A 24,473-nucleotide genomic window follows, 5' to 3' on the forward strand; every position below is an offset into this window, starting at 1 on the left:
CTCAGATGTGAACTGTCGACTAAAATACACAAACATTATACAAAAAAAAAAATGAAAGAGTTTGAGAACAGGAATCAAACCTTGGAGATTCAGTGGCAAGCTCTGAAGAAAACGATGTTGAAAGTTTATTTTTCACTTGGTTAGAGTATAATAAATTTAGTTTAATCCTTTATCCAAGTGTGAGCAAACAAAGTTTGCGCCTGAAGTATCTTCAGGACTGGGGTAAGGTGATACAGCACCAGGGCAACTTGTTGCAAAGGTGGAGCAAGATACCAACACTCCTGTCTCAGTATCTCCTATAATGCAAAACACATCTCCTTGCAGATATGTCTAATGTTATGCATTAAGGGAAGGGCCACTACCCAGACTAGTTTCGACCTTTATTGAGGTCTCTTCAGTGGGAGCCAGGCCCAAGTTGAGATACCAGGCAGAAGCATTTGCAGGTCATCTCTACCTATCTGAGTTGCCAAATGGTGTGCCACCCTTTTTTAATAAATTACTCTGGATTTAGAGAAAGATGTTGAAAGTTTATTTTTCACTTGGTTAGAGTATAATAAATTTAGTTTAATCCTTTATCCAAGTGTGAGCAAACAAAGTGGAGCAGAGGTGTATCACCTTACCCCAGTCCTGAAGATACTTCAGGCGCAAACTTTGTTTGCTCACACTTGGATAAAGGATTAAACTAAATTTATTATACTCTAACCAAGTAAAAAATAAACTTTCAACATCTTTCTCTAAATCCAGAGTAATTTATTAAAAAAGGGTGGCACACCATTTGGCAACTCCGATAGGTAGAGATGACCTGCAAATGCTTCTGCCTGGTATCTCAACTTGGGCCTGGCTCCCACTGAAGAGACCTCAATAAAGGTCGAAACTAGTCTGGGTAGTGGCCCTTCCCTTAATGCATAACATTAGACATATCCGCAAGGAGATGTGTTTTGCATTATAGGAGATACTGAGACAGGAGTGTTGGTAGCTTGCTCCACCTTTGCAACGAGTTGCCCTGGTGCTGTATCACCTTACCCCAGTCCTGAAGATACTTCAGGCGCAAACTTTGTTTGCTCACACTTGGATAAAGGATTAAACTAAATTTATTATCTGAAGAAAACATTGATTGATTCTGCCAGAGAGGCATGTGGTGAGGTTGTCTGCAAGGATAGAAAAATCGGAACTCATTGGTGGACACAGGAAGTTAAAGAGGCAGTGAAGGAAAAGAAGAAAGCATATCAAAAGTTCCTAGCAAATAAGTCAGCTTGTACTCTTAGAGAATACAGAGACAAATGTAAGAAAGCTACACAAAAGTCAATGGAAGACTTTGGCAAGAACATAGAAAATAAATATCAAGAAGGTGGCAAGATATTCTGGAGGTTCTTGAGAAACTCAGAAATGGAGGAAAGAGTGCTGTAAAAGGAATTAGAGATGATAAAGGTGATATGAAAACTGGAGAAAAAGATATCCTTGAAGTATGGAGTAATTACTTCGAAAAATTGCTAAATAAAACTAGCAGTGATGACAGCACAGTGATTAAAAAAAAAAAAAAAAAAAAAAACACTGCCCAGACATGTAATCAGGAATACATAACCATGCTTGAAGTAGAAAAAGCCATCAAAAGTCTGAAACGTGGAAAGGCAGCTCGAGTAGATGATATTAGACCAGAAATGCTCAAGTATGGAGGTATAAAAGTTTTACAGTGGCTACACTGCATAGTTCAGAGGGCCTGGATAGATGGACGAATTCCAGATGATTGAAGTAGAGCTCTAATTAGTACCCATACATAAAAAGGGAAATAAAACTGAATTCTAGAATTAGAGATATTTCTCTATTGAGTATTCTTATGCCAGTATACTTGAGAAACGGTTGAGAAGGATTGTAGAAGAGAAGCTTGGTGAAGAACAAGCTGGATTCAGGCCAAATAGAGGCTGTCAGGATCAGATATTCACTTTATGACAAATAGTTGAAAAGTCATGGGAATATAACAATGATCTGTATTTAAGTTTTGTAGACCTGGAAAAAGCTTCTCTCTTGACAAGGTGCCAAGAGAGAAGCTATTCAAAATTCTACAGTTGAATGGTGTTAATGGATCATTATATCATGCAATACTTAGTCTTTATTTGAGTTGTAAGTCAGCAGTTAGAATTGAAGGAAGTATAAGGAGATGGTTTAATGTTAAATCTGGTGTGAGACAAGGATGTACATTATCACCTCTGTTATTCATTATCTATATGGATTCCATTATGATGGAAAGTGGTATTAAACCTGATATCAAAATTGGAGACGTTAATGTCAGCTTCTTGCTTTATGCAGATGATGTCTTACTTCTAAATAAATCCGCTACAAGTCTGCAAGATTCCCTGACTAAATTGAATAACTGTTGTGATAGATATGGTATGAAGGTCAGCAATAACAAGACAAAGATAATGAAAATAGGCAGAAGCATTGAAAATATCAGCTGCATTGTGAATGGAGAACCTATAGAACAAGTAAAACATTTCAGCTACTTAGGCACGGATTTTAGTGAAGATGGTAAGTTAAATATGTAAATAGACAACAGAATCAAAGCTGGTATGGTATGAAGTTAACTGAATAAATTCATATAGAATAAGAGAGAAATTAGTGAAAACATTAAATTAGCTGTATAAAAGACAATGTTCAAACCAATAATTTTGGTTATTTTTATAATTTTTTATAAATTTTTTATAATATATATTTTAATAATTTTGGTAACTTATGGATCTGAGAGCTGGATCAGAAGTAAAACACTTCAGCAAAGACTAGAGACCGCAGATATGAGAATCCTGAGAAAGATTAGGGCCATGAACAAATGGCATCGATGGCAATATCATATTAAAAACGAGGAAATTAGAAAACAATTTGATGTTGTCAGCATCCAGGAATGCATTAGCAGAGCTAATCTCAGGTGGTATGGTCACTTAAGCGGAATGGGAGAGGAAAGATTAGCAAAACAAGTGTTCTCTGCCAGGTTGGCAGGAAAAAGACCCAGAGGAAGAACAAGATATAGGTGGATTGATACATTAAAAAGTGCCTTAGAAGATAGATATATAAATATAAGATCTGACAATGCTGTTGCTTTGACAGGTAACAGATTGATTTGGCAGAAAATTGTAGATAGGAAGTTAGTAATGATGTAAATTTTTCATGTAGTACTATCATATTCTGTACACCTGTTGTGAGGGTAAATGTCAGGAATGTGATGATGAGAATTTTTCCCCTGCAAGGCTCTTAATTTTTTTAAAAATTTTCTGTGATTAAACTGCAGTGATTATATATACTTATAACATCTATAACTCAGTCAGTATAGTCAAAGCACTTTTGGAGAGATCTAGATTTTGAATCCTGTCTAGAATGTAAAAAAACCTTTGTTCAGGGCTTTTCAGCTGGAGGTGAGTTATCCAGTCTCATACAGGGTAGAAGGGTTTATCCTCTTAAATTCTGGTTTTCAACCCCTTCCTCTGCCTAAAAAATGGCCAAAAGAACATGCGCAATTAACCTATAATAAGCCATATCAGCTTTCAAAGAAAGCCAAGTTATTTGGTTCCTGACAGCCGATCCTAACATGAAAGGGAGATGAGATGACATATCTATTTGAGTTAATGGTGTTTTAAGAGATGAAGAGAAAAAAGATCAGGGGAACATGTACCTGTGAACATCAAAGGCACCAAGGACAACCCTCCAACAAAAGGGCAGTTTCATCACAGCAAATCAAGTTTCATGGATAAGAATTCAAAGAGGTCAAATTGATCTCCAGAACCAATTACTGTATTTATTATTGCATTTTTTAATACTTGAAGTAATCTTAAAATTTCATGATGCTCCTATATTTGATATAAACAAAGAAAAGGAAAAAAAAAATATAAATGAAATGAGAATTTATTCATTTGGCATACCTGTGTATGTATTTTTAGAAAAAATCTTATATACATGGCAAGCTATGACTTGTCACGTATATAACAGGCTAGGGGCAGCTCCATTAGCAAAATAGCTTTGCTTTTTCGTTGTTTATTGTATTTTTTTTTCTTTGTGTTCTTACATTGATTTAATAGTCTAAATGTTCATTCTTTTTTAGATACACCACCACCTGGCTACATGAGTGAAGACGGTGACAATCATGAACAAAATGGAACTGATTCAATGGGTAGGAAGTATTTTAAGATTTCATTTTTAAGTATCTTTTTTTTTTTTTTTAATACTAAACTTCCGTTGTGTTGGTATCGTAAAACCTTTTGCTGAATGCTGCAGATTAATCGTGTTGAGGCATGAGTGTTTGCTCAAACACAATGGTTGTTTATTCTTAAAAATGATAAACTGCCTATTATAAAAATAATTTATTTTCAAGCAGTTAATTTAGTTATGAAATTAGATATCATATATTGCATTACTCTGCTATAGTGAGCTCACAGGGAACTATCTGCAACCTATCTTCTAACAAACCAAAAATGGTGTGTTATAGCAGGTAGTTTGGTATAATGAATTTCCTCTAGAATAGTTTGTGCTTATGCATTGGTTAGGGCTTTTTTATACTTCATATGCTATTGTCTATAGTGAGTCATTGGGACCATGTGTTCCTTCCAAATCTTATTAGTAAATTTTTGAGCTGAAAGCATTGCTTACACAAAACTTGCTCTGAATTCTCTACCCCTCCCCTCAGTGTACACCTTCATATCCATGTTTTTCTCATGACTACAATTTTCATTTTTTCTAGAACAAGATTTTAGTATATCATAGAGCAGGAGTGGGCAACCTTTTTAAGTGTGCATGCCAAAATCGCCAAATCTTCAAAATGCAACCGAAAAAAGGAAAGGAGCATGTTCTACCTATGTTTCTTTAATATACTCCCCATTACTGACGGTTCCATGTTGGGCAATGACTTCTGAAGCCTCAAAACTAGCAGCAATTAAGCTGGAAGTAGGCCTACCTGAAATAAATTTCATCAAAATATCTGACTGTTTTTATTGTCTCGTTCAGTTCACGAGAAATTAATTCTCTTTGTTCTTGCTAACTTTTATTGCTTAAGTTTTTATGAACAGTTTCAAAATGTCTCTTTACAGAAGTAATCCTACAGTAATCCTATTTGGGACATAAAATGTTCTTTAAATTCTCTAATATCTCTTAATTTGAATGCTTGTTTCTTTGCTGGTGGTTGTGACAATCTGTAAAAGGCAGGAAGCAAATAAAAATATATGGTAATGATATATTTATATATACAGGGTGTTCGGGATAAATTTGACATATTTATAATTAATTATATTTTTCCGTAAGTTACATGTATTAACACACACTTCTCTTCATTTAAAAGTTTGGACCCTTCTTCATTCATATACAAGATGTCAGAAAGGATGGATAGCTGGAACCCACTTGAATCATGGAAGAGAATAACTTGTATCATGATGATTCGTGCCCGCCATCAAAATAAGGATATTACGACTGCTGCCCAATGCTCCCTGAATACAGTAAAAACAATCAGGCATGAACTAGAGACTTGCAATGGTGACTACGAGGATGTAGCAAGAAGAAAGATCCCTAGCAGACGATCTGATTGCGTTCGTACAGCAGAATTCCTCGCAAATCTGCAGGAACAGGTGTTGAAGAACCCTGGCATTGGAATTCGGGCTTTGTTCGTGGAGTTGCTAACTGTAGTCAAGCCCTGGATAACAAGGGTAGCCAATGGTAGGCCGTATGTATGGCAGCAGGATTCGGCCCCTTGCCACACCTCTGGGAAAAGTCAAAAATGGTTGTCTGAAAATTTCTACGACTTCACCAGTCCAAATGTTTGGCCTCCAAACTCCCCAGACCTTAACCCCATGGATTATTTTGTATGGGGCGCAGTTGAAAAAGACACCAATCGCACTTCCAGTAATACAAAAGCCCAGTTAATGGATAAAATTAAAACAGTTTTTGCGGCCCATCCCAGGGAGACTGTAGCATCAGCTTGTTCGAGGTTCCGAAGCAGAATTGAAGCTGTGATCGATGCTAATGGTGGTTATTTTGAGTAAATCTTGTTGATAGTATTGTAATTAACTCTGCCTGTAATGTTTTTTTGTCAATTCATTAAATTTAATAGATACAAAGAAGATTTTCTTTTTCCTTACGAAACTGTCAAATTTATCCCGAACACCCTGTATAGCATAAATATGAATAGAGAAAAGGAGGAAAAAAAGAAAAGAACTCAAAGGAACAAAGCGAAAGGCAAAAGGAAAAAAAAGTTAATTACAGCTGAATGACCAAAGTTGTACAACCACAAGGAACATACAGAAAATAATTGCTTTCTTCATACAGCTTCCAACTTTAATGAAAAGCAGATCATGAGGTGTAAAAATATGGACAGAGATGTGTGGATACCGACAAAAATTATAATTTGGAATCAGAAAATCTCATCATAATCATTCCCTGCATACACCTACCAAGTTTAAGCGAACAAAAAAATTAGTACAATTATAAGCCTACCTACACACACATGCAAATGAAAGAGAAGGGTACGCATGCAATCTAATCACGTGCAGGTAACCCTTCATAATCTTGAATATTGATAATACATTTCATATAGCTTTAACGATAACTTATGTTTATGGCAATGTAAAGAAAATTTTATTTGGTGTCATTTACTTAATAAAATTGTATACTATTAAGTTAAAATATATAACTCAGCGAAGATGTTGGATATGTATTTATTTATTTAATTAGTTTTTAAGGTGAGCCCTGGGTTTCGTGCCAGAAAAAAAGTCAGTGTGCCAGGTTTGGCTCACGTCCAAGTGTTCCCCACCCCTGTCCTAGAGCTTTAATGAGATTGCTCAGTTCTGGCATTTACCTCTTATTTCTGGGTTCACATGTAGTTCGTCAGAAATTCACATATTCCCTGAAATAGTTGGGCTGACTATTGTCGCACATCAAGAGATCTTGAGTGAGCAGCAAATTATGGAGATCATGGTGTGTTTAATTATTTTTGACATCAAAGAAGCAAATTGTTTTGCATAGTCTTGCTCAGCAATGAAAATTGACTAAAACTATCTGTATAATTTTTTATTATGTTTAAAGTTATATACAGTAGTTTTCCAAGGAATATCAAAAATGCATTTATATTCTGAGCAGCATTACAAGTAAATATGGTGGCAAGATATATAATATGATGAAATTCACAAACTAATTTATTTTTGGTACATTAATATTTGTCTTTCCTTTCTGAAATTCTAATCTTCCGAACTACATTCGATACAACTAAAATATTTACTAGCACTGTGTTGAATCAGTAGAAAGTAACATGGGAATTTTTCTAGAAATAATGCCTATACAAGAAGAAAGCTTTCTCTGCTTAATTATCTGGTTTTGAAATAAGTTATTCCCAAATTTCTTTCGATAACTGAAACTCGCATCAACTATCGCAACGAAAGCATTATTTAACAGATTTTTACATGTTCAACTGATTAATATATTTTTTTCATCTGTATCCTGTATTTCAGTATTATTTTGGATATCCTGTAATTTAGAAACACCTACTTGGCCAATATTGTTATAATTGCTGAAATTCTGAATTTCCTTATTAAATATCAGTAATGTGATAACAGAGGCAACAGTGTCACTGATAATAAAAAAAAAAAAGCCAAATCCACACCCAATTCTCCATTTACACATTAGATTAGTGCCAGAAAAAAATCGTGTAAATGAAAACTGTATAAAAAAAAATACAGTGTATACGAAAAAATAGAAGATGGTTCCAGATGTGAAAACCCGATACGAACAAGAAGTTATTTTCAAGCAAAACACACAAATATATATACATATATATATTTGTGTGTTTTGTGCATATATATATATATATATATATATATATATATATATATATGCATCTCTTAAAGAAAATAGTGTCAATAAAACAAATTCGAAAAGGTTCAAATACAGCTGCACATATGGTTATTAGTTAAATTTTATCCGGAATCACTTTCTGACAGTAGCCGCATTCTTTTATGTGAGACTGGAATTAAATCACTTCCATCACTTGAAACACCTTGGCTGTCCTGTTCATACTGCACGTTTTTTTCAGTAAAAGGAACTGAATTAGCACTAATTTCCAATAATTCTTAAGGTTGATTTTTTTTTTTTAAACCACAAACTGTGTAATTAATAATTAAAATCCTGTTTTGACTAGATCTTTTTGTAATTCTTCATATCACATGATATGCGACTTCAGTTCATGTTTAAACTGTTCAGCTTGTTCGGTATTTGGATTGTGTAAGAAAATGACTTTGCAATTTTACTAGCCATTTGAAGCCCTTTTTAAATTAATCCTTCAGCGAGTAGAATCTCTTCATCATCACTTTTTTCTTTTTCATCGAGATTCTCAAGGATAGCGTCTATTATTTCGTCATCACTAACAGCCTTGTCAACCATCAATTCTTCAATATCTGCAGACGAAAAATCATCAAATTCATCTCTGCCAACTGTATGTACTAATCTGATATTGGGATATTCAGTTGTATGCAAAGGTACGGAGTTTCTTTTTTACACATTCTGGCCAAGTAGCTTTCCAACATGAATTTAAATTTGATGTATTGTACTGGAATGTTCTTTGTATGTAGCAGCGGCGGCTTGTACATAAGCACTGCAACACTGCAGTGTCCCCGAATGAAAAAATTAAATTTTGTTTGTGTTTATAAATAATAACAATGCCTACAACATTATATAAATGCAATACAACATGTTAAAGGTTACAGCTTATGTATCAACATTGATTGAATACTTAATAATTGGTATTGTTCAATTAACGCTTTAGATTACTAAACAAATGCACTGTGATCTAATGCAGTGTCGGAATTATCATGTTAGGCCAATTGCAGCTCCACTCACCGATATTCGTTTGTGTTTTGTCATTGCATGTAACAAGTGAATAAGACGCTGCTCATTTGAGCAGTGTTGCTACAGATAAATTGTATGCTTGCGTGCATTATTTCTGTGAGATATGAAACTTTTATTATTGGTGTGTGTTCGTGGTGAGGGGGAACTATTTTTTGTAAATCTTATTTTATTCTGTTAAAATAACATTATTTATTAAAAATACAAGGTTGAATTATGACGAGTGTCACTGATGAAAAAATATGAAAAGAATTATTTTTTCAATTATCGTTACACGAAACAAATGCACTGAAATCTAATGCAGTGTCGGATTTGCAGCTAAACTCGCCGATATTCATTTGCACTTGTCATTGCACGTGACAAGTGAATCCGACACTGTTCGTTTGAGCAGTGTCACTAAAGATAAATTGTATGCATGCGCACCTTATTTCTGAGAGATATGAAACTTTGGTGTGTGTTTGTGGTGAGGGTGAAATATTTTAAATAAAGCAATTTTTTAATATGTAAATTTATTTATTAATAAATTGGATACCAATATAGAAAATTATGGTACAACATGACAAAATTTCATTCTGGCTGGGGCGTCGCCCGGTTAAACAAGGCCCCCTGTTGTTTTATTATTATTATTATTGTTCTGGGCAACTCCAAGGAGTCGAAAGACTCATCGAGGGAGGCCCTAACGTCATGTCAAGAACAACTATTCGACATTCACACAGTATCTATCATACCTTGCCTTGAACTCATTCACGCTCGTAGCACCCACAACAGACTCTGGAAGCTTATTCCACTCATTCACTACTCTCCAAGTAAAAAACTTAGCTCTAACACCCTTGTCAACCACGCTCTTGCCAAGCTTCCATTTATGGCCTCTAGTCCTCCCACCACCAGTCATATTTTCAAAAATATCTTCTGGATCAATCTTATAGAAACCCTTCAGTAATTTGAATGTCTCAATCATATCACCCCTCCTTTGCCTATCGACCAATTTCTGCAACCCACAAATCTTCAACCTATTCTCATAAGGTTCATTCCACAGACCTTCTATCATCTTGGTCACTCGTCTCTGGATCTTCTCCACTTCCTCCCCATCACGAAGAAACCCTGGTGCCCATAACTGGGCACAGTAGACCAGATGGGGTTTTATCAAGGCTCGATACAGAGGAACAACAACTTGTTTGTCTCTGCATGTTAAAGTATTTTTCAGAAGCCAAGTGATTTGGTGAGCTGTTTTGCCCCCTAAACTTCAAATCCCTATCCACCAACACTCCCAAATCCCTGACCTCATCAATCTCCTGGAGTACGGTTCCACTAATGCGATATACTGCTGCTATTCTTTTCACCCCAAAGTGCATAACCTTATACTTTGGCACATGAAATTGACATCCATTTTTCCTAGCCCAGTCCTCCAAACTATCCAAATCATCCTGTAAAATTTTGATATCCTGTGCACTCATAATTGCTCTATCCAACTTTGCATCATCAGCAAACAAGTGAACACTTCCTCTCAAATTCCTTTCCTATATCATTGAACAAATTGAAAAACAGTGGTCCAAGAACAGAGCCCTGTGGCACTCCACTAGTCACAAGCAGTCTTTTAGACTCCACTCCTGAATAAATCACTCTCTGGTGTCTCTCCTTCAACCACCTCCTATCCATCTCACCAACCCTATATCTATCCCCATCTGCTCCAGTTTACTGATTAGGTTTCTATGTGGTATCCTATCAAAAGCCTTGGCAAGGTCCAGTAGTATTACTGTAAACCCATTACCCCTATCCAGCCGTCACTGTGTTATAAAACGTGAGCAAGTTACTGAGGCATGATCTACCCTTCACAAAACCATGTTGTCCACACATACAATATCCCAATTTCATCTATCCAATCCTGCATTTTCTTGACTAATTTCTCTAAGACCTTGGCAATGATTCCTGATATGCTAATCGTTCGGTAATTTACAACAGCAATCTTGGAACCACCTTTATGCAGTGGAACTATTTTTCCCTCTTTCCACCCCCCTCAGGACTAACCCAGACCCGAGACTCAAATTAAACAAAATGGTCAAGGGTACTGACAATTCTTTAGCTGCTTCTCGTACAACACGAGCTGGTATACCATCCAATCCCACAGATGTATTGATATTGAGGTTATGCAATAGACTACTTACCTCCACTTCGTTCACCACAATTCCTGTATAATCTACTGGTACATTCGTTTCTGCAATGTCACCACCTGGATGATATATTCTTGCAAAGTGCTCATTCAGGAACTCAACTATATCAACTGATTCAGTTACCTTCCTACCATCGGCATTCTTTAAAATCATTCTGCCATGTACATTTTTCCTTTTACTTGCTACATTATCTAAAAAACTGTTTAGAATTCTCTTTAGGCTGCACATGGCCAATGTTCTTTCGTAATCTTTTTTTGCTTTTCTTACCACGCTCGTTACCCTTCTGGCCTGCGCTTTATACCGTTCGTGTGCCTGCCGGTCACCTTTCTCCTTAAATTCCCTCCATAGTTGTTTCTTTTTTTGCAGCTCAAGCTTAATGGTGTTATTCATACATTTAACCCCTACTTGATTTATTATACGGACTCTAGGTATACAGTCAGCCATTGCTTCATGCAAACACTTCTTAACTGCCTCCCATGCACTATCGACTTCTAGTCCTTGCAGTTGTACATGCCATGGCACTGAAGCAATCAAACTCCTAAGCTTGTCATACTTTCCAGCCCGATAATTCCAAATGTACCCTATCTTAATTGAAAATTCCACACCTTTAGCCACCTCCCAAGTCAAGACCCTATGATCATTCTCACCGATTGGTGGCAATGTGGTCATATTTGTTACAGCCAAATCCTCAGATGTAATTACTAGGTCAAGCACTCTCTGACCCCTAGTATTTTCCATTGCATGCTGTCACAGATAGTTATCCCTTAATAACCGCATAAAATCCAATTCCTTCCTCCCGTGTGTCCTCTACTCACTCCAATCAATGCGACCATAGTTGAAATCTCCCATAATAATCACCCTTGTTCCACTCATTTCTTCTATTTGCTTGTGCATACTATCACCACCATCCTTTCCATCACCTGGTCTATAGCAGCACCCAATTGTATATTTAGTTCTGTTAGCCACAATCTCACACCAAATGGCCTCAAATGTGCTCTTTTCTCTATCCTGCAATTCAACTTCTATTCTCCTTGGCTGCAGCTCATCAGCTATCATCAACAATACTCCTCTCCCCCCTTCCCATTTTATTCTTCCTGTCATTCCTGAACACACTATACCCATCACATTCAATCACACTAGCTATATCATCTACAGTCAGCCATGTTTCACTAATACCAATAACCTGTAGTCTGGAAGTGCCAACCATGGCCAAAAACTCTTCCTCCTTGTTCCTAATACTCCTAGCATTAGTGTACATGAATTTAAGACCCCCATTAGCCCCAACCCTACCTTGATGCCTTATATTAACTATCCCACTCTGATTTGTTGTCCTTATTTGTTCGGGCATATTATATTCATTCTTACATTCAACTGCATCCCTAAGGACTGTATATCTACTCCCCCCCCCCTCCCTTAATAAATCTAGTTTCCCTGAATTTGCATATTCAGCAACACTTTCTCAAGTCTTCTTACACCGTTTTTGCCAGGGAACCAGGGCGAACAATGAAAAGTCAGCTACTGGAACCAATCTGAAACCCAAATCGCCAGCCCATTTGAGGATGGGCTGGCAATTTCGGTTTCAGCCCAATTTGTGATTTAGCCGACCACATTTTAATTCTTATTGGCTTAGACCAAATTACAAAATGATGGTACAACATGAGAAAATTCCATGCCGGCTGGGGCGTCGCCCGGTTAAACAAGGCCCCCGTTGTTTTCACCAGGGAACCAGGGTGAACAGCGAAAAGTCAGCTACTGGAAGAAACCTGAAAAAATACCCCAACTCAACATTACCAGAGTTAAAGATCGGTACTATCAACATAAGAAGCCTGAATGTCAAAGAAATGGAGCTAGCTGAAGAATTAGATAAGTAACGGTTCGACATAATAGGGGTGATTGAAACAAAAAAGACACACTGGTGAGATCTTTCTGAGCAATAAATACAAAATGTTATATTCAGGAAAATAACAATCAAGGAGAAGGAATAGCCGTTGTATTCAACACAAAATACGAGGCTAATCTTCTTGAATGGCAGGCAGTCTCAAGTAGAGTGATGTGGGCAAATATCAGAATGGGGAATTGGACAATGAGACTTATTTGTGCCTATGGTCCCACAGAAGGTTCTATTAAGGTAGAAATGGAGGAATTTTTTGATGCTTTAGAAAAAGCAACTGACACAATGAAAAAGGAAAAGTTGGTCCTTGTTGGGGATCTAAATAGCAGAGTAGGAAATAATTGTCAGACATACAAAAATATTTTGGGAAAATTTGGAGAAAAAAGAAAGCTAATAATAACGGCAAATACTTGTTGGATTTCTGTTCAGGACATGGACTGGTTATTACTAACACCATGTTCTAACATAAAAATGTGCACAAATTCACATGGAGAGAAGAGGCAAGGAATAAGAAAAGTCTCATTGAATATGTTATTGTTGATAGTGATGTTTTTTCCTGGTGCAGGACACCAGAGTGTACAGAGGATTTGAAATTGGAAGTGATCACTATTTAGTCTTAAGCAGAATAAAATTGAATTTCATATTGAAAAGAATAATATGTAAGAAAGTTTTAAAGCGAATAAAAGTTGAGCAGCTCTCAGATGTGAACTGTAGACTAAAATACACAAAGATTATTGAAGCAAAAATGAAAACGTTTGAGAACAGGATCAAAACTTGGAGATTCAGTGGCAAGAAAATCCAGATCGATTCAGCCAGAGAGGCATTTGGTGTGTTGTCTGGAAGGATAGAAAAATCAGAACTCAATGGTGAGCACAGGAAGTTAAAGAGGCTGTGAAGGAAAAGAAGAAAGCATATCAAAAGTTCCTGGCAAATTAATCAGGCTTTTGCTCTTAGAGAATTCAGAGATAAATGTAAGAAAGCGAAACACTGTAAAATTAGCTAAACAAAAGTCATGGGAGGACTTTGGCAAGAACATAGAAAATAAATAAATATCAAGAAGGTGGTAAGATATTCTGGAGGTTGTTGAAGACGCTTAGAAATGGAGGAAAGAGTGCTGTAAAAAGGAATTAGAGATGATAAAGGTGACATGAAAACAGAAGAAAAAATCCTTGAAGTATGGAGTAATTACTTTGAAAAATTGCTAAATGAAACAAGCAGTGATAGCACAGTAGTAAAAAAAAAAAAAAACACTCAAAAGGCATACAGTCAGGAATACATATCCATACTTGAAGTAGAAAAAGCCATCAAAGGCTCGAAATGTGGAAAGGCAACAGGAGTAGATGATATTCGACCAGAAATACTGAAGTATGGTGGTATAAAAGTCTTACAGTGGCTGCTCTGCATAGTTCAGAAAGCCTGGACAGAGGGATGAATTCCCGATGATTGGAGTAGAGCTTTAATAGTACCCATATATATAAAAAGGGAAATAAAACTGAATTTGAGAATTACAGAGGTATTTCCCTACTGGGTGTTCCTGGCCAGATCTATGCAAGTATACTTGAGAAAAACGGTTGAAGAATTGTGGAAGAAAAGCTTGGTGAAGAACAAGCTGGATTCAGGCCAAATAGAGGCTGTCAGGATCAGATCTTCACTTTATGACAAACAGTCGAGAAAGCATGGGAATATAACAAAGATCTGTATTTAAGTTTTGTCGATCTGGAAAAGGCATATGAAAAGGTGCCAAGAGAGAAGCTATTCAATATGCTGCAGTTATATGGTGTCAATGGGACAGTATATCAAGCAATACTTAGTCTTTATTTGAGTTGTAAGTCAGCAGTTAGAATTGAAGAAGTACAGGAAGATGGTTTAATGTTAAATCTGGTGTGAGACAAGGATGTACATTATCCCCTCTGTTATTCATTATCTATATGGATCACATTATGAAGGAAAGTGGTATTAAACATGATATCAAAATTGGAGATGTTAATGTCAGCTCTTTGCTTTATGTAGATGATGTTATACTTCTAAAGAAATCTGCTGCAAGTTTGCAAGATTCCCTGACTGAATTGAATAACTGTTGTAATAGTTATGGTGTGAAGGTCAGCATTACAAAGACACTGAAAATAGGCAGAATTGTTGAAAATGTCAACTGTGTTGTGAATGGGGAACCTGTGGAACAAATAAAACATTTCAGCTACTTAGGCACGATTTTTACTGAAGATGGTAAATTAAATATGTAAATAGACAGCAGAATCAACAATGCTGGTATGGTAGGCAGTCAGTTGAATAAATTCATATGGAATAAGAGAGAAATTAGTCTGAACACTATTAGCTGTATACAAGGCAGTGTTCAATCCAGTTTTAACTTTTGGATCTGAGAGCTGGATCAGAAGTAAAACACTTAACCAAAGACTTGAAACCGCAGATATGAGAGTCCTGAGAAAGATTAGAGGCGTGAACAGATGGCATCAATGGCAATATCATTAAAAATGAGGATATTAGGAAAGAACTTTACATTGTCAGTATCCAGGAATGCGTTAGCAGAGCTAATCTCAGGTGGCATGGTTGCTTAAACAGAATGGGCGAGGAAAGATTAGCAAAACAAGTGTTCTCTGCCAGGTTGGCAGGAAAATGACCCAGAGGAAGACCAAGATATAGGTGGATTGATACGGTACAAAGTGCCTTAGACGATAGAAATATAAGATCTGATAATGTTGGAGTCTTGACAAGTAACAGACTGATTTGGAGGAAAATTGTAGATAGGAAGTTAGTAATGATGTAAATTTTTCATGAAGTATTATCATATCCTGTACACCCCTTGAGGGTACCTGTCAGGAATTTGATGATGATAAATTGGTTACTGATTAGAGAAAAAAATAAAAATTGATATTTTGTATATGCAGCATCCCCTACTTAAAATTTTCACCCGCGACCACTAGTATGTAGTAAGTTTTGGAATGTAGCAATCGCACCCTGGTCTCATGTATTAAGGATATTGTATTAGGTGACAGTAAACATACTTCCACATTCAGGTGTTCTAAAACAGGATGGACAGGCACATTGTCTACAGTGAATAAAACTTTAAATAGTGTTTTAACTTCTGGAACATAACATTGATGGAACCATTCATTAAAAATTTCTTTTGTAACCTAACCTTTTTTATTTGCCTTTCAGTGCACTAGTAACATTCAAATCCTCGCCTTTCATTGCCCTGCGGTCTAAGGGATTGATTCAGTAATGGTTTTAATATACAATCTCCTGAAGCATTGCTGCAAAATAAGTCGCATAATCTTTAGCTGCTTTAAATCCACCAACACGTTTTTATGATTTTGCTATATAAGTTCTACTTGGGATCAAATCAAAGACTATTCAACATTAAGGAATGACAGACCGAATTGTTATGGCAGAGGTCTAGTTATACTCCTATCGACCAAACACATTAAATATAAAGAAATCGTATCAACTACAAACAGCAGCAAAAATAGTAACACAGAAGCCCAAGCAGTGAAGATATTTCTACCAAAATGCATTATTACAATAGTCAGTGCATATCACCCAGATAACACAGATATAAATACAGAACTACTTCAACAACTAAGTCAAACAACGTCAGATATTAAGAAAGATCCTTTTAGGAGATCTAAATACCAAAAGTTCAACATGGGCTTCTCATAGCTAGATTAGAAAGGAGCACAAATAGAAGATATAATTGATGATCTAAACGATGAGATCATAAACAAGCAAATACATATCTGTCAAAAATAACAGGTACAGAATCATCATTAGACATCACAGCAGTAGATTATGAAACTGCAAGTCTTACCCAGTGGAAAATGTTAAAGAATGCCATCAGCGATCATGCCCCTAGTATCACAGCCATTAATTTCCAGTTAAACCAAAACCCACAAATAGATCTTGGAACTTCAAAAAGCAAATTTGCCTTAAATTCACAAAATTATTAGAAACATATTTCACTAGTAAAGAACTTGATCAGCAACTACTAGAATTAACAAACAACATACAGTAATTCTCATAGAAAGGCTTATATGTTGGTTGCATATGATTACTAAATAACTTAAGGAATTCACAACATATACTGGAATATAAATTAAAATAAACTTTAATATATACTTCCTATATTTCAGCAACGTCACATTGCCATCTTCATGGGAACATAAGATTAAGACACGTGCACACAGGCACTAAAACCCACAAGTTAGGTCGAATCGAGGAAACTACTGTTTTTCCTAATGTCCTGATGGTGCTAGAACATGGTGTTAGTAATAACCAGTCCATGTCCTGAGCAGAAATCCAACAGATATTTGCCATTATTATTAGCTTTGCTCTTTTCTCCAAATTTTCCCAAAATATTTTTGTATGTCTCACAATCATTTCCTACTCTGCTATTCAGATCCCCAACAAGGACCAACTTTTCCTTTCTGTCAGTTTCTTTTTCTAAAGCCTCAAAAAATTCCTCCAGTTCTACCTTAGTAGAACCTTCTGTGGGACCATAGGTACAAATAAGTCTCATTGTCCACTTCCCCATTCTCATATTTGCCCACATTACTCTACTTGAGACTGCCTGCCATTCAAGAAGATTAGCCTCATATTTTGTGTTGAATACTATGGCTACTCCTTCTTTTACTTGATTGTCATTGCCTGAATATAACATTTTGTATTTATTGCTCAGAAAGATCTCGCCAGTTTTTGTCTTTTTTTTTGTTTCAGTCATCCCTATTATGTCGATCTGGCACTTATCTAATTCCTCAGCTAGCTCCATTTCTGTGCCATTCAGGCTTCTTATGTTGATAGTACCGATCTTTAACTCTGGTGATGTTGAGTTGGGGTGTGTTTTCAGATTTGTTCCAGTAGCTGACTTTTCGCTGTTCACCCTGGTTCCCTCGCAAAAACAACGGTGGCGTTGTTTAACCAGGCGACGGTCCAACCGGCATGAAATTTTGTCATGTCGTACCATCATTTTTTATTTTGGTTTAACCAATAAGAATACAATTTGGTCGGCTAAATCCCAAATTGCCAGCCCATCCTCGTTCGCTCAGTATCCAAGTAGATACCCAACAGGGTGCACCACGAGAAGGTGAGGATTGGACATTAGGTCAGAAGCCCTGGTCGGTTCTCCGCATTCCTTTAAAGGCTATGTGGAGGTCTCCTCTCAGTTATACAGCTTTGAACCTTAAGCACCCCCTCCTACCTGGTGTATGCCAGGTCTCTTGCAGCTGTAAACTGTACTACTTTGACCAAACAGGCAGGACAACAAATATCAGAATTTCGGAACACAAGGATTACATCCAGTTTCACAAGTACAGCCACTCTGGGCTTGCAGACCATGGTCTGGATACATGCCACAGTAATACACAGCAGCAAGTATAAATTTGAAAGACTATTCATAGAATCAGCCTGAGCCCTAAGAAACATGCCAACCTCAACAAATTTGGATGCATGAGACTGTCTCAAATTTGGGAGATGTACGTCTTGAGAACTTCAGCCCAACGGCCAAGAATACTTAATGTAGCCTGCTAGGGGGTATACCACCAGGACTTTAGGAAAAACAGTAGTTTTCTCGCTTCGACCTCATTTGCTGTTTATAGTGCCTGCGTGCACGTGTCTTAATCTTATGTTCCCATGAAGATGGCAACGTGACGTTGCTGAAATATAGGAAGTATATAATAAAGTTTATTTTTAATTTATATTCCAGTATACGTTGTGAATTCCTTTAAGTTATTTAGTAATTGTAAACAACATACAGAGAGCTGAAAAAAATTCAATTCCCAGAGGACTCAGGAAAAACAATTGGTTCCATTTTGGAAAGATCATAATATCAATGCTATGATCATCGAAAGGGATATTATCAACAAACAGTTAAAACAAAATAATAAAGAAGACAATAGAAAGAAGTTAATAGAATTAACTCAAAACAAAGATGAAATTTCTAACTTCAAACAAAAAAAGTGGGAAGAATTCTACAATAGACTAGATCCAAGAAAAGACTCAGAACACTGCAACATCAGCAGATTATTAAACACTGCAACACTTCTGGATACAGATAACTTTTCACAGTCTCCTCGGGAACCAATACAGCAGCAACAAACAAACAAATTGCAAATTTACTAGCCAAACATTACCCTAATGCAGTGCTTCCCAAACTTATGGATGTAAAAGTCCCTTTGAAAAAATTTAAATATTTTTAATTTTTTAACATTTAAAATTGATGCATTTAACACTTCTTGTTACTAGAAAACTGACATCAGTTGCGCCGCTTTTTTCAAATAAATTTTTTGGTGTTCAAAGGATAAGAAGGCAAGTGCGGAAGCCATTATAGCTTAAAGAGATAAGATAGAGACATAAAGAAAATAATAAGGTAGAGATATTAAAGAGATACCAAAGAGTGATAAGGAAGAATAGTTAGAAGTACATAATAATTATTGCATTACGTGTATGAGTGGATGCAGAGATGAGATAGGCCAATTAAGGAAAATATATAAATAGAGATATAAAGAAGGGGGCATATAAATAAGAAAGGATAAATAAGGTAAGATATATAAATAATGAATAAAATAGACCCCCTGTTTACAATGGCGCAGCAGCCGATAGGATCAAATCCACAGTAATTAAATAAGGTAATAGTGGATTGGAACAGTTTCGAAATTAAGATCAGGCAACTAAACAAAGTTTTTAATTATATTTATAGAGAGTATACATATAGTGTAAAAGAAAATTTTTAACCATGAATGTAAACAATGCTGATTTGGGAGTCACTAGTACTGAAAAAATGGGGGATAGAGAATTTTTCAGAACCGTGAATCCTAACCTCTTAATTCCTCAATTCTCTGGAGAGGACCACAATGATGTGTTGTCCTTCAAGTTTGTAGAGGAGCTAATGAACGTCGGAAACTGGTCGTACTTCCAGCTTCTGATAATATTAAGGAATAAACTGATTGTCAGGGCTAAAAACATTTTGTACTTCTCTCCAAGAGACACTTTGGAGTACTTTAAGTTTAAAAATACCTTAATATCTCAGTTTTCCAAGACTAGAAGCATGGGTCTGAACCTGTAGAAGCTACAGAAATGTAAGCAGGAAAGTAAAGAGACTATCACAGACTTTTACAATAGGCTGCTCACCTTAGCAAATAGCTTGAGTTTGCCGGATGAGGAAAAGAGCCACTTTGATTGGGCAGTCCTTAATCAATTCAGGCTAGGAGTGAGAGACAAATATAAAGAAACAGCATATAATAGGAAGATAAATAATTTAGAAAACTGCTATCAGGCAATAAAGGAAAGGGAAGAAAGGTTAGGTGATCTACATCCAGCATCTAGTGCCAGTCAAATACACAACATTTCAGAGGTGTCGGAATCAAAAGGTGAGCGTAAGAAAGAGAAGAATGCTAATCCTAAAGAAAAGGGAATAAACAAACAGAAAGCAGAAAAAGAGGGAGATATTATGATTAAAGAAATATATAAAGTAGACCACAACTACCATTCTCGATCAGTTAGAGGAGATCAAAACAAAACCATCATTGGAGAACTTAGACTCTGAGCAAACGCACAGCGAAAAGGAAAATAGGAGAGAAGCACCCCAGTGCTACAGATGCAGAAAATTTGGGCATATTGCCAGATACTGCTCTCACAGCAGATGGAAGAACTATGACAGAAATAAAAGATTTTGAGGCCAATATGGTAATGATTCGCCACCATCCCGCACGGAGGACTAAGAGATGGCCAAGAAGTGTTAGAAGTCAGCAGAAAAGCTCCATGACGGTAATTAGGGTGAAAATGAGAGGGGTAAAATGCAGAGTTTTGCTAGACACTGGTTCCCAAGTTTCAGTGATAACTGGATCGCTATTCAGGAAGTTGCAATCCAGAGTATCCGACGGTATCACTAAACTTACGCCACCTGTCATGTTAAAGGGAATAACAGACCATCTATGCCTCGAATAAATTAAAAGTGAACATATGGTTGCCAGACTTTAATTTAAATGTTTCACCGGAGTTATTAATTCTCCCGGAATCCTCTCGTACTACAGCAAAGATAGTACTTGGGACTGACTTTCTTAAGAAACACAAGTTCTCATGTGATTTTTCACAGGATACAACCAGGGTTCACGGCAAATTATGCTGGCAAAGGTTTTAACGAGGACAACAGAAAACGACCATTCCTAGCTAGAAAAGAGGGGGAGCTAAGGAAAATAAGATTGTGGATCAGAAGGATGAAGAAAATTCATTACCTGATTTCCCAGCTATTAGAGATACTGGACAGGTAGAAGGGGAGAGATCTTACACATCTCAAATGTTAAGGTGGTGGCAGATGAAAAGGAGGATACAGAGGCCACAATGAAAAATATAAGAAATGTAATAGTAAACGTTATAGAGATATGCAAGAGTAGAAGCCACTACCCAGGCACCGAGAGAACTGGAAGGAGATCAGGATATTCTGATGGAGTAAAATGCCCGAGGGAAACTAACTGTACTAGTCATAATGCCAGTCTCTCTAAAAAGAGCCCAGAACAGACTGATGGCATTTCCTGCTCTAAGTTAGATGACAAACCTAAGTATAGTCCGACCCAGAGAATATATGATCCACGACCCAGAAACACTGTATTAAAAAAAATTTTTTTCATCCATATTCATGGTTTAAAACTTTTTCATGAAGGGGGTGGACCTTGGTAAAAATTTGATGTAGCTTAATAATGCCAGAAAGCCTTACATCAGTTTTTACAGAAGTCAAGCCCTGTGAGGATGTTATAAAAATAACCTGTATGTCTGTGTATATTTAAAAGTTTGTTAATGTAAATAATCCCTATGGGAATTGTCCTTACTTGCTGCCCTAAGACAAATTCTAGAATGTGTTGAACTAAGGCAATACCTTGCCACCAGAAAACCATATATGTTAGCTCCTTATAAGGACATAAAATTTGTTTGTGAAGTCCACCTGTAAATACTCAAGGTCAGTGTTAAATGGACCGACAAACTTCAGACGAATGTCCGCTGCCCGAAACAAATAGGATTAGATGAGTGCACGAGGAGAACAAAGAAAGGGTCAGTGGAATAACAAGGGACAGCACTGAAATGTTCGGGGTCCCATATCTTCGTGCAGGGATACAAAAGAAGGTGAATAAAAGGTGTTTGCCAGAAGATTCGAGTATCTGTTCCAGGAGTTCCTCATCGGTTATTGAGAGGTTATCAAGAATTCGCCAGCGGTTGTCCGTCAGATGTAAGCCATCGAGGACACGACTTCAGGAGAAATCATGCCAGTGATTTAAAAGAAAGATGACAGGAGCCGATCTGCCAGGCAAAGCAGATATATGATGACGAATCCCGCCAGGAGCTGTTGTCCAAGGGAAGAAATTGCTCCGTTAGTCCAATGCACATGCAAGCATTCCACAAGCCGATAATCTTCATCTGAAGTACAGCGAGTACAGCGTCCCAGAAGTGTCAATAAATCTTTCGGCAGTGTAAAGGGGGAGAGAAAAACCTGATTTGGGAAAAAACGGTCAGGACTCCAGTTCGAAGCCAAGTACACAGTGGGTAGCAGCCATAAAGTGAGTTGATCCGTTTATTCAATTTTCATGAATTATAGGAGAACTTTATTAGTGGACTGTTAAGTTGAGGCTGATGAAATTGAGCAGAGTTAATGGTTGAAAATTAGATGTTTAATAATTAATAGAAATTTATATGTGTAACAGTCAGAGGGTAACTGTTTGTAAATGGTGCATTTTGCCTATGGAATTACCTTAATATCGGAAGGAAAGAGCTTTTGTGTGTAATGGTATTTTTTATGTGCATAACAGGTAAGAAGTAACAGTTTATTAATAGGTACCATTGCTTAGGGTAGTGAGTGGTTAATTTTGTGACATAAATTTCATGAATTGAAAGGACATTTTAAGCTAATTTTTCTTTATTGCTATAATAGTGTAAATTGTTTTTGCAATAATAGTAAATTGTTTTATATATATAATGTTTTATAATAATAGTGTAAATAGTGTAAATTGCAATAATAGTGTAAATTGTTTTAACATTTAAACAACACATTTAAATAAATGTGTTGTTTAAATGTTAGAGTGTTGCCTGATATTTAATTCTTTGATGCACTGTTACAAAAAAATATTAGAACCTATTAGCAGGAACCCAGGAGAAAGGATAGTAAAGGATAGATAGTAGACCACGACTGCAGATATTAATTAATCAGGGATAATTTGAATTTAATGGGAAAACTAGTGGATGCATTTAACACTTCTTTTTACTAGAAAACTGACATCAGTGGCGCAGCTTTTTTCAAATAAATTTTCTGGTGTTCAAAGGATAAGAAGGCAAGTGCGGAAGGCAGTATAGCTTAAAGAGATAAGATAGAGACATAAAGAAAATAATAAGGTAGAGATATTAAAGAGATACCAAAGAGTGATAAAGAAGACTAGTTAGAAGTACATAATAATTATTGCATTAACGTATATGTATATATATAGAGTGGACTCAGAGATGAGATGAGATAAGATAAGCCAATTAAGGAAAATATATAAATAGAGATATAAAGAAGGGGACATATAAATAAGGTAAGATATATAAATAATAAATAAAATAGACTCCCCCCCCATTTGCACATTATCTATATGGATCACATGAAGGAAAGTGGTATTAAGCCTGATATCAAAATTGGAGGTGTTAATCTCAGCTGTTTGCTTTATGCGTATGATGTTATACTTCGAAATAAATCCACTACAAGTTTCCATGACTAAATTGAATAACTGTTGTAATAGATATGGTATAAACGTCAGCATTAAAAAGACAAAGATAATGAAAATAGGTAGGATTGTTGAAAATGTCAACTGCATTGTGAATGGAGAACCTATAGAACAAGTAAAACATTTCAGCTACTTAGGCATGATTTTTAGTGAAGATGGCAAGTTAAATATGGAAATAGACAACAGAATCAACAAAGCTGGTATGGTAGGACGTCAACTGAATAAATTTATATGGTATAAGAGAGAAATTAGCCAAATCACTAAATTAGCTGTATACAAAACAGTGTTTAAACCAATTTTAATTTATGGATCTGAGAGCTGGGTCAGAAGTAAAACTCTTCAGCAAAGACTAGAGACTGCAGATATGAGAATCCTAAGAAAGATTAGGTGCATGAACAAATGGCAAGAACAAAGAGGAAAGATTAACAAAATAAATGTTTTCTGCCAGGTTGGCAGGAAAAAGACCCAGAGGAAGACCAAGGTATAGGTGGATTGATACAGTAAAAAGTGCCTTAGAAGACTGAAATATGAGACCTGATAATATTTGAGTCTTGACATTTAAGAGATTAAGAGACTTGACATTTAAGAGACTGATTTGGAGGAAAATTGTAGATAGGAAGTTAGTAATGATGTAAATTTTTCATGTAATACTATCATATCCTGTACACCCGTTGAGGGTATATATCAGGAATTTGATGATGATGAATTGGCTCTTAGAAAACAAGATCAACTTCTACCAACCTGCATATAGGTCTCAACACAGTACAGAAGTGTTTTAATAGGTTTCACGGTATAAAAAGA

The 24,473-nt window shown here is 36.3% G+C and overlaps 1 protein-coding gene across 1 annotated transcript in view; it reads left to right on the top strand.

Moving 5' to 3' along the window:
• Positions 1 to 24,473, top strand: part of LOC150101268 (SMAD family member 3-like) — a 330,032-nt gene that overhangs the window by 167,224 nt on the left and 138,335 nt on the right. The window contains exon 4 of the mRNA XM_090400197.1: positions 4,085 to 4,153. Coding sequence (XP_090256323.1) covers positions 4,085 to 4,153 — 69 coding nt within the window. The remainder of the gene's footprint in view (positions 1 to 4,084; positions 4,154 to 24,473) is intronic.

This window comes from Typopeltis vanoorti, chromosome 11, assembly GCF_054136105.1.
Source record: "Typopeltis vanoorti isolate ZY-2024b chromosome 11, IOZ_Tvanoo_1.0, whole genome shotgun sequence".
In the NCBI taxonomy this organism is placed as follows: Eukaryota; Metazoa; Arthropoda; class Arachnida; order Uropygi; family Thelyphonidae; genus Typopeltis; species Typopeltis vanoorti.